The sequence below is a fragment of the Varanus komodoensis genome, unplaced genomic scaffold (genome assembly GCF_004798865.1).
Source record: "Varanus komodoensis strain SLA01 unplaced genomic scaffold, ASM479886v1 scaffold72, whole genome shotgun sequence".
Classification (NCBI taxonomy): domain Eukaryota; kingdom Metazoa; phylum Chordata; class Lepidosauria; order Squamata; family Varanidae; genus Varanus; species Varanus komodoensis.
In genome coordinates, this window is record NW_025336374.1 from 880,847 (window position 1) to 892,926 (window position 12,080).

The window sequence follows — 12,080 nt, forward strand, 5'->3', positions numbered from 1 at the left end:
TCCTGCACTTAGTGCCTCATCTTCCGAGGGAAAAATCTGTGACCCCATCACCCACAGTATTCCTGCAGACAGACCCTGTCTCTGCACCAAGGCACAACTGCCCAGCATCCTCGATTCCAAGTGTCGTCCTCTGTGTTGAACCAGATAGATGCCACTACTGTTCTCAGTCCCTGATCACTGATAAGGAGCACAGACCTAAGTGGCAACCTATTCCATACCGCCGAGAATTCGACACGGATTACTATAGAGAATGCTGGGGCCCAGTCAACTTCAGACAGGGAAAATCTCACTGAAGCCCAGTCAGATCCAATCAGTACTCTTCTAATACCACTCCCATTCCTCCTAGTACCACTCTGTGGACCTTCACAGAACATGAGAGAAATGGCAACGCAATGCTCCCCTCCATACCATGCCAGGCCACCACATGCCATTTCACAGGACCATCACCATGCTGACTTACTTGATTCCATTCACCCTGGACCTTACATCTCCACCTTGCGCCTGTCATCTCTGGACCAAGGTTCTGATTTACCTGTTGACACATCTGCATCCACACCCAATCCTCCACATGCTTCTGAGGTCATTGGACTATTTTCCAGCCAAGTCCTCCATATGGCACACAGCCTTGGACTTAATCCCCAACAAGAACCAAGTAGATTAAAAGACCCAGTTTTTGAGATGGTCTTTGCTGAGAGCTCAGGACCATACCACTCTTACCAACCCTTCTCGATGCAGTGCATCATGAGTGGAAATCACCAGCATCAATAGTGCTCCCACCACCATGACTTGAGAATGTGTACAGAGTCCAAGAAAGATATGCGGAGTTTCTTTTCCAACATCCTTAACCCAGTTCTACTATTGTAGAGTCTTCTCAAGGCCCATCCAAAGAAAACACTCTGCTCCAGCAGATAAGGAGGGCAGATGCCTTAATGCTATCGGTTGCCACTTCTATTCTTTTGCAGCTTTTTCCATCAAAATGGCAAACTGCCAAGCCCTTATGGCCAGATATCCTAAGGTTCACAGTCGGTACTGACATCTGTAAAAACAATATTCTTCCCTTCAGTCTTGCTATGGCACCAAGGGTGTTTACAAAAGGTATGGCCCCAGTTTGCACCCACCTTAGACTTCAGGGTGTACAAATCTACCCCTATCTGGATGATTGGCTGCTAGTTTCATCCTCCAAACTGGACCTCGTAGCCTCAATCATAACTACTTGCTCTTTGCTCCATCAGTTAGGATTGTGCATCAATAACGAGAAGTCATCCCTTGTTCCTTCTCAGGTCATCAACTACATCGGAGCACATTTGGACTCAGTCCATACCAGAGCCTACTTTCCATCAGACTGGATACGAAGACTTACACACTCCATGCACAACCTCATCACTTCGACCAGTGGGGAACACCCTCCATTGCCACACACAAGAACACGGTGTGCAATAGCTCCTGAGTGCCCATCGTGGTCTGAACTCCATCGGGGACACGCTTATGGTTTCTTGGAGGGACACACCATTCTACGTATACCCTCAGATTCCACTAATCACAAGGACACTGGCAAAGATCAGCTGGGATGCTTGCAGCATCTCGATCACTCCATGGTGGCCCCGCCAATTGTGGTTCTCCACTCTACTTCAGCTATCCAGAAACACCTACACTCGTCTTTCGCAAGTTCCACATTTCATTACCCAACAACAAGGTTCAGTTTGGCATCCAAACCTACATTCCCTGAAATTAACAGCATGACTTATTCAATGACTTCGGAACTGATAGCGGTCTCCACATGTACAAGCTTTGGAATCAACACCAGTTTCTGCATTGACAGCAGCTTTGGTACCGACTTCAGTCTTTGGATCGACGACACCAATCTTGGCATCAACAACAACGTGGGTACTGACAATAATCCCAGGATCGACAAACTTATACCTGCACATTCAATTCATCTTGCAGTCCGCGTTGAGACCAGACACACAGCGTACATATGGTGCGAATAGGAAGCATTTTACATGTATATATTTTTACATGTATACATTTTACTGTATATATTTTAATTGTCATTGTTTTAATGTATTTTGTATTCGATGTTGTAAGCCGCCCCGAGGCCTTGGCAAGGGGCGGCATAGAAATGTTTTAATAAATAAATAAATAAATAAATAAATAAATAAATAAATAAATAAATAAATAAAATGCTTTGCAACCCTTAACAACTTTTCTCCTGAATCTGCAACCATCAAGAACATTTTGCAGTTCTTACTCCCATTACGCCATGGAGGCCTCAAAACTTCTTACATCAAGATAATGTTGCAGCCATTTCATACCATAGAGGACATATAGAGGGTTCATGGCCTCTATCAATCTCTGACTACTCTCATGGAAGACTGCCTTCCTAGAATCCATAACATTGACAAGAAGAGCTAGTGAGCTATGTGCCCTTCGGGTTGACCACCCCCCATACCTCAATTTTCATAAAGAGAAGGTGGTTCTATGCACAGATCTGTCATTCCTCCCAAAAGTAGCAACAGCATTCCACCTTGTCCTGCTGGCATATTTTCCAGTGCCATAGACACCGATCGAGCGTTCCTTACATTGCCTCGACATGCGCAGATCCCTGGTGTTCTATTGGTCCCAAACTGAGTCATTCAGAAAAACCAAACGTCTATTCATCAAATATTATGAACATGATAAAGGGACACCAACAGGGACTCAATGCCTATCGAAATGGATCGTGGAAACCATCCAACTTTTATACCAGTTAGTCAAACTGGACTTGCCTATTGCTCCAAAAGGACACTCTATTAGAGCCGTGGCTATCTCATCTGCCCTATGTGCAGGCATCCCAGTACAGGACATATGTAAAGCTGCTACATGGTCAGCCCCATGCACTTTTGTAAAGCACTATCGTTTAGACGTTAAGAGCCAGACAGGACTGCTCCTCTGGCCATGTCGTCTTATCTGCTGTTCTCCAGTAATGACACCATCCCGCCTCCTGGTGGGTAAGCTTGCTAGTCACCCATTTATGTGTGATGCACAAAGACCACAACGAAGAAAGGCAGGTTGCTTATCTGTAACGGTCGTTCTTTGAGTGATCATCTGTGCATTCACACAACCCAACTGCCGGCCCCACTTTGGTGTTGGTGATTGGGTCAATTTTTCAATGGGTCAATATTTTTGCCATTTTACTGCACTCACATTTCCTTGTTGGTACCAGCCGGGGGCGAACGGGTGGTTTTCAGCTGATTGGCAAGAGGCCGGGGACTCCACCAAATTATACCGGGCGGGGGGAGGTGCAGAATTCTCACCAAAAACCGTTATAGCTATGAAATCTTCCCAAATACAGGCACTGCGCAGGTGCAGCACCCATATATATGTGAATGCATAGATGACCACTCAAAGAACAACAGTTACAGGTAAGCAACCTGCCTTTACTGGATGGCAGTCTTATTCTCAGAACTGAGGTCTCATTGAAAGCCCCTCCCCTAATTAATCAGCTTTGGAATCTTCCCAAAACAGCTCCACACATGGGCACAGAGCCCATATGTGTGAATGCACAGATGACCACTTGAAGAATGATAGTTACAGATAAGAAATCTGCCTTTCTGTGAACAGTTAATTATATTTAATATACATGGATTAATTGGGACTTGATTTTCCTTAATTTCCTTTATATGAAAATCCAGGTTGCAGATAAACTGAAAATTGTCAGTTTCTCTTTTGACCCCTTTTCTTTCTTTTTGTGGAATATACCTAGCATCATTCCTTATATTAAAAGTTGGGGTTAGCGTATCACTTATTCAAGCTCACACAAAGTGCTCCTTATAATTTTTTTTAAAGTTTCTACATGTAGAAAACAGGCATACTTGGGGACTGGTTGTGCTTGAACCGTTTTTCCTCATTATGCCCATTCTGAGGAGTTTGTGTTTATGTGTAGAAGCATTCAGTTATATAAGCCTCCACCCATCACAGATTCACCACCTCTGTGGGATCTAGGCCAATCATTGGCAAGTATAACCAGTAGCTCCTTTTTGCTGTTAGAAGTCTACTGCAAGTTTATAACATTCATGAATAAATGTTAATTTACTTACATGGAATTCTGTAGAATAAGCAAACCTCAGGGAAAAAACAACCAGGAAATTGATCCTCTTGCTGAGAAATTCCCAGCACCATTGAAGCAAACCTATAAAATGCTGATGGATTTACATTTGCAGACGAAATCAAACCTTCTTGTGTGAGCCCATAATAAAGACAGAAGTTGCTCTTGTTTGCTGTAGCCTCTTTATAAAGATTGCATTTTTTTTCAATAGCTACAGGTGTATTTGCAATTGTGAACAGTCGTTCATTGTCTTTACTGGGAAAACTGACTATTAGTTCAGCATTTAACATTGTTTATATCTACACATCAGAACTTTATCCTACAGTAATAAGGTAAGGCAAATGCATTTTTTCCTACAGACTTCTGTTGTATATAATATGACCACCTGCCCTTTCTTCTTCTTGGATATAGCAACCTGTTTTAACTTAATAAATCTCATTTTCAGGGTGGGGTACAGTAAATCTCAATAGATTTGCTGTCCTTCATTGGCTTACAGATGGGAATTTGGCTTTTACTCCTTCTAAAGTATAAATTTAAAGATAGAACTTCATTCTTAGCCAAATAATTTAGATCATACAAGAAATGTGCAGTGTTTTAAATCCACCTGAATGTTGGCTTCCTGTGTTTATTCTAGAGCCCATGCAGAAATGACAGATGGCTAGTTATTTTATTCTAAATTCAGACCCAGGCAGAATAGCAGTATTATTGAGATGGTAATAAAGAAGTTTTTTACCCATCAACCAAAAGAATCAAACATCTTGTTACCTCAGACGCAACCTATGCAATGTTGGATTTGGAGAGATCTGGGTTGAAGCTCATTGAATGAACCTGGGCCATTTTTGGCATAACTTACCTTGCAGAATACTTGTGAGGATAAAGTTAGGTAATTCTATGCAAATAAATACATTCTTCATTGCTGGGTATTAGTAGTCTACTGGATAATATTTATAGCAGGTCCCAGATCCCCTTCTGGATTTAAAAGGAAGCAGCCAAACATGTATTTTTATTTTACAGACCTTTCCACATTATTATGCATTAATAACTGTTACCAGAGCCAAACAATCAAGTATATATTAAGATATGTAGGATAAATGAAACAGAATATAGAACACAATTACTCCTAAAGAAATGAATTAAAAACTAAACATACATATACATAACTTAAAACCAGGAATTGGGGTTGGGGGGAATGGGCGGGTCAATGGCCACAAGAGGATGTTGAAAAGAAAGCTCCCAATGCCTCATTTAAAATAGCAAGAAAAACCTGGATGTGATCTGACGGAGAAGGAGACCACTGCCGAAGAGGAGTTTAATAAGAAGGTATTGTTTTATGGACTGTAAATAAATTCAATGTGTAAACTCTCATTGAAAAAGCCTCAGTGGGGGGAGTGATTGTGATTGTGTTGGACTAAGATGGAAATCATGCTGGAAAGCAATTGGGAAAAAGAGTTTTGAAACTTTAAGCTAATTAAAGAGACTGGTTTACAACTGTAAAAAGTTTCAGCAGTTAAACTTAATTGGATTCAGCACAGTTCCAGTACAAGACGATATAGTAAACAATACCAACAGGACTGACTTGTGATTTGTGAGAAAGTGAAAGCTTCATTTTCAGTTGATTAAAGTACTCAGTGAAATTGAATTTTGAAATAAGTAAAATATAAAGATTCACACAGATAGTTGAAAAGCTATAAACAATGAAGATTGTTTACATTCCTGAGTATTGGCTGAGAACTTTTATGTCTGGAGAGAAGTAAACCATAACAAAAAAGCCACTGAGAGCTCCCTCTGCTGTATGAAGGATGTATAATGGTTCTAACTTGGTGGAATAAAACTCACTAACTGGATAAGGATACAGAGCTCCATCTGCTGGAATAATAATGAATGGATTTTTAATCTGATGCAATAAAGCTTAAAGAATAAGCAATTTAATTGATTTTTTAATAGTGGCTTTTGGGTTCTATATCGTTGATGCCACGAAGACAACCACAATGAAAAACTCACTCTGGTTGGATATATTAAACAGGAAGACCATCGGATCTGAGCCTAACTAGGGCTTCTAGATTAATGCGTACAGAGAGTGATGAAAAGCTAGAGGGAACCTGAGAAATTATGGATGAAGATAAGACCCTTCAAGGATTTAAGAAGATCTTGGATGCAAGTATGAAGGAATGGGAAAAAAAGATAATTTCTAGGAAATGAAACAGATGAGACAGCAGTTGAGGATATTAATCAGATAAAAATTGAAAATGAGAATGCTTTTACAGAACTGATGAATTAATTGAAGGTTCTGGAGAAGAAATTTGAAGAAACAAAGGTATTGGCTAAAGCTAATAAATTTCTCATTCTGAAAGAATAACAGAGTTGGAGAAGAAGGTGATTGATTTGGAGGATAGAGAACATAGAAGGAATTTACAATTGAGAAATATATCAGAATGATCATCAATAGAAGAAAATCAGCTCAGGAGCAATGTCCTTGCATGGTTTAAGGAACTGATGCCAGATGAAAAATGGGAAGAAGACTATAGAGAGAGAATACATTGTGTGGGCTCCCAATGCCAAGCTAGAGATAACTCCGAGAGATGTATTGATCAGGTTTTTTAAGTATTGTAATAAGGAACAGCTGATGAGGAGGTTGAGGGAAAACACAGGTAAGCTAAAGTTTAAAGAGGCACCCATTCAGGTGTTTCAAGATCTGTGCTTCCAGACTATTTCATTCAGGTGTCCGTTGCAAGCATTCAATATTATTTTGTTGAAGAATAATATTAAATATGTTTGGGGATATCCAATGTATGTGAGATTTTGGCATAATGGAAAATATAGAATTGAATCACTGGAACAAGGTTTAAAACTGTCACATGATTTGGGCCTGAGAGATGAAGAGCACTTCAAGGAAATTGAGATGGATGATGGAGCAGTTATTAGAGATTCTTCAATCCTGGCTCTCAAAAATGGAGGAACAGCTCTTGCAGCAATTTAAAAACATCTCCAGGATGAAAAAGAGAAGGGGCAATGGGAGGGTCTCCCTCTCCAATTTAGAATATTAGGAGGCTGAAGACAACTTATATTCTACTTTATGTTTGGGGGTAATTATTTGGTAAGGTTTATTATATAAGATTAAAAGATAAGCATGAGTTCATAAGTAAGATAAAAGAAGTTATAATAGGGTAGAATATTCACTCTGAATAGGCTAAATATGATATTAGAGGAATTTTGAATATGTGAAAAGATAGTATTGAGAATTCAAATAAGTTTTAAAAATGAAAATATCTAGAGGACAGGTTAAAATAATAGGGGTATAGAGGCAATGGGTTGTGGATATTTGAAGTTGGGTGAGCTGATGGTTTTTCCCTTCACCCCTTTTCTGCAAAGGTGGAGATGGTGCCTAAAACAGTAGTGTTCTGGGGGAAAGGAGGGGAAGGTAGTACTCACGAGAAGTAGTAGTTCCTCTGTACTCCTCACTAGTCAGACCTCACCTGGAATACTGTGCCCAGTTCTGGGCAACAAGGTTTAAGAAAGATGCAGGAAAATGAGAAAAGGTCCAGAGGAGGGCAACAAGAATGATCCAGGGTTTGGAAACACTGCCCCATGAGAAGAGGCTAAGAGAACTGGGCATGGTCAGTCTCTAGAAGAGAAGGCTGAGAGGAGACATGATATCCTCCTTAAGTACCTCAAAGGCTGTCACAAAGAGAAAGGTCAAGATCTCTTCTTGCTAATACCAGAGTGTAGGACACATAATATTCAGTTCAAGTTGCGACAACCCAGATTCATACTGGACGTCAGGAAAAGCTTCCCCACTTTCGGAGCAATATGGCAGTGGAACCAGCTTGCCTAGAGAGGTGGTGGGCTCTCCCATACTAGAGACATTCAAGGCAAAACTGGACAGCCATTTGAGTGGGATGGTGTAACATGATGTCCTACAACAACAGGCGGTTGGACTTGATGGCCTTCATGGCCCCTTCCAACTCTACTATTCTATGATTCTGCTATTCTGCAACACAGATCAACACTTTTATCAAGACATAAATGTAAATCATTATCTTGTGCTAATAGCTGCAACAAAATATTTAGTGATTTGTATTATTTCTATCTTATTTTTACTTGTCAGCAAATAAGAAATAGAAAATTCAACTATCTTTCTAGCCAATGGATAATTAACAAGTGATAATGTAGTTTCTGTTTTCATTACAAAAGCATTCCTAGAAAATATGTTCCACTGTTTGTTTCTCTGTCCAGTTAGGTCAGGTCATTCTCAATACTAATGTGTTTTTAAAAATTATCCTTTCATGATAGGAGATAACAAGTATAAATTTTTTTGTGTTTAAATATGCAAAAACCTGGAAACTCAAAGCCCAGATTGGTTAAGGAAAATTCCTTCACACAAAATTCAACTGCTTTGTCTTATTTCCTCACAGGAATGTTGGAATGGGAGCCTGTTCTATGTTTTCCCGAGTTGGTGGGATCATTGCTCCTTTCGTTCCATCTCTGGTTTGTCTTTATTTTTCTATTCTACTCCCCACCCTCACCCCCAGCTGCAATACTTCAAGATAAAGTATAGTGGATTGGCAGAATGTTTCCTTGTAAAAGAAAAAGTGCTGTTAGTGGTTTTTTTTTTTTTTTTTGACAATTTCCTTAAAGTCATAAAGAATGTTTGTTGATTGTGGAGAAATTAATTCTCTATCTCTTAACTCAAATGTTTTTAAAATGGTCAGGTGTGAGAGCTTGCTCTGCAATTTGCAATTTTACCAATTTTACCAATCGTAGAGGAAGCATTGTGCATATACTGTACATTTGTCAGCTGATGCAGCTTTGAAGACTCCTAGGCTTCCCAGCCCAGGAGAGGGCCCTGGGGGTATATATGAGAATGAGAGAGAGCATGAACACACATGAACACTCTAAACGCAAAGATCTATTGGTCATTCAGAGGGCTGGTCACCTGAGGCTAATATGATTGCTTAAAAACACCATAGGTTAGGCCAACATTGTTACAGGAAGTCATAGAGTCTGGGTCTGGTCTTCCCTTCCCTATGGATCTCATGGCTACAGTTCTTAATAAAGTTCTAAATTAGCACCACCACTAGAAAATGCTGCCTTAACTATAAAAACTTATAACTGGTGCCACTAGACTAAACCCTCTCTGCCTAAAAGAAACTTATTAGCCTCTTTCATATGGGGTGGACATGCAATTGACATCGCCAAGAAAGAGAGATTTCCAAAATGGACAAAATAGGTATTCATTAACAGAAATTACTTGCAAGAGTAAATAAAATGTAATTTTTCAAATAACAGGTTGAGATTGCTTAAATGTTCTTAAACTAAATGGGCTTGCTTACCATTCCTAAAATGAATCTTTCCCAGCTAATAGATTTTTATTCAGATTTTCCTAAGCTCTGGATTTTCCTAAACTTTATTACAAACACAAGCAGGTGCTATATACAAGTTTTCATGTGTTTTCAGCTCTTCTTGCTTGTTTTGCATTCTGAGATAGTTCAGAAATTTTATGGACTACTTGCTGAAATTCTCTGTGTTCAGACATAAAATAAAAGCCTAAAGTGTGCTATGTGTAATGTGGTTTACTCATAAAATTAGCATGTGTAGTATGGTAAATTCAAAAGCATTGGGGTTTTTTCAGACAATAATTTCAGGACTAGTTAGTCCTTATCTTGAACAGAGTGTCCAGTTCTGGGTACCACACTTCAAGAAAGATGCAGAGGAACAGGAAAAAGTTCAGAGCAGGGCAACACACATGATTCAGGGGAAACGGGAGAATGAAAGAGCTGGGCATGTTTAGCCTTGAGGAGACTGGGGGGGGGGGGGAGATACGATTTTGTTTGTTTGTTTGTTTAGTCGCGAAATTGTGCCTGACCCATCATGTCCCCATGGACGACACTCCTCTAGGCTCCTCTGTCCTCCACCATCCTATACTGTGTCCTCCATTAGCTTTGTTGTTGCAAAGACTTCCTCAGGCCCATTTAACTTCACATTCCAGGATGTCCGGCTTGAGGTCAGTGACCACCCCATTGTGGCTATCAGGGACAGTAAGATCTTTCTTGTATAGTTCTGCTGTGTAATCTTGCCACCGCCTCTTAATCTGTTCTGCCTCTGTTAGGTCCCTGCCATTTTGGTCCTTTATCATGCCCATCTTTGCATGAAACGTTCCCTTCATATCTTCAATTTTCCTGAAGAGATATCTAGTCTTTCCCATTCTATTGTTTCCCTCTATTTCTTTGCAGTGTTCATTTAAGAAGTCCTTCTTATCTCTTCTAGCTATTCTTTGGAACTCTACATTCGATTGGGTGTATCTTTCCCTTTCTCCTTTGCCTTTCGCTTCCCTTTTTTCCTCAGCTATTTGTAAAGCTTCCTCAGACAGCCATTTTACTTTCTTTCATTTCTTTTTCTTTGGGATTGTTTCAGCTGCTACCTCCTGTACAATGTTGCAAACCTCCGTCCATAGTTCTTCAAGCACTCTGTCTATGAGATCTAATTCCTTAAATCCACTCTATATTCATCGAGAATATGATCTAGGTCATACCTGAGTGGCCTAGTGGTTTTCCCTACTTTCTTCAATTTAAGCCTGAATTTTGCAACGAGAAGCTCATGATCTAAGCCAAAATCAACTCCTGGTCTTGTTTTTACTGACTGGATAGAGCTTCTTCATCTTTGGCTTGCAGAGCACATAATCAATTTGATTTCTGAGTTGACCATCTGGTGATGTCCATGCGTAGAGTCATCTCTTGGGTTGTTGGAAAAGAGTGTTTGCTATGACCAGCATGTTCTCTTGACAAAATTCTGCCAGTCTTTGTCCTGCTTCATTTTGTACTCCAAGGCCAAAATTGTCTGTTATTCTGGTTATCTTTTGGCTTCCTACTTTAGTATTCCAATCCCCCATGATGATATGGACATCATTTTTTGGTGTTATTTCTAGAGGGTGTTGTAGGCCTTCATAGAACTGGTCAACTTCAGCATCTTTGGCATCAGTGGTTGGGACATAGATGTGGATTACTGTGATGTGGAATGGTTCGCCTTGGATTCGAACTGAGATCATTCTGTCATTTTGGAGACTGTATCCTAGTACTGCTTTTCCTACTCTTTTCTTGAGTATGATGGCTACCCATTCCTGTCCATTTTAGTTCACTCATTCCCAAGATGTCAATGTTCAGTCTTGTCATCTCAAGTTTGATCACATCCAGCTTGCCTTGATTCATAGATCTTACATTCCAGGTTCCTATGGAGTATAGATCTTTACAGCATTGGACTTTCCTTTCTCCACCAGATACATTCGCAACTGAGTGTCCCTTTGGCTTTGGCCCTGTTGCTTCATTCTTTCTGGCGCTACTAGTACTAGCCCTCTGCTCTTTCCCAGTAGCACATTGGACACCTTCTGACCTGAGGGGATAATCTTCCAGAATCATATTTCTTTGCCTGTTGATACTGTCCATGGGGTTTTCATGGCAAGGATACTGGGGTTGCCATTTCCTTCTTCAGTGGATCACCTTTTGTCAGAGCTCTCGGGTATGACCTGTCCGTCTTGGGTGGCCCTGCATGGCATAGCTCATAGCTTCGTTGTACTACACAAGCCCCTTCACCATGGCAAGACAGTGATCCATGAAGGGGAGAGAGATGTTATCACTTATCAAATACTTGAAAGAGTGTTGCAAAGGTTCTCTTCTCAATTATCTCAGAATGCAGGACATGGAATAATGGGCTCAAGTTGCAGGAAGCCGGATTCCAGCTAGACATCAAGAAATGCTTTCTGACTGTTATAACAGTCCAGCAATGGAACCAATTAGCTAGGGAATTGGTGGGCCCTCACACACTGGAGGCATTCAAGAGGCAGTTGGATAGCCATCTGTCAGGGATTCTGTAACCTTGGGTCCAACACTGGGGTCATGGCCTTGTAGGCCCCTTGCAACACTACTATTCTGTGCTTCTGTGATAATTAGAAATTTACTGAGTTTACTTTTAAGGCATTTAAAAGAGTGGTGATAATTTTATGAGC

The 12,080-nt window shown here is 40.4% G+C and overlaps 1 protein-coding gene across 6 annotated transcripts in view; it reads left to right on the forward strand.

Moving 5' to 3' along the window:
• The window catches only part of SLC22A15 (solute carrier family 22 member 15), a 64,359-nt gene that overhangs the window by 43,743 nt on the left and 8,536 nt on the right, over positions 1 to 12,080 (forward strand). For 5 of the 6 annotated variants that reach the window (XM_044452452.1, XM_044452456.1, XM_044452455.1 and 2 more), the window contains exons 9-10: positions 4,296 to 4,416; positions 8,497 to 8,569. In XM_044452452.1, coding sequence (XP_044308387.1) covers positions 4,296 to 4,416; positions 8,497 to 8,569 — 194 coding nt within the window. Of the gene's footprint in view, positions 1 to 1,280; positions 2,039 to 4,295; positions 4,417 to 8,496; positions 8,570 to 12,080 lie in introns of those variants that run through there. The other variant, XM_044452457.1, reaches the window with a different exon arrangement.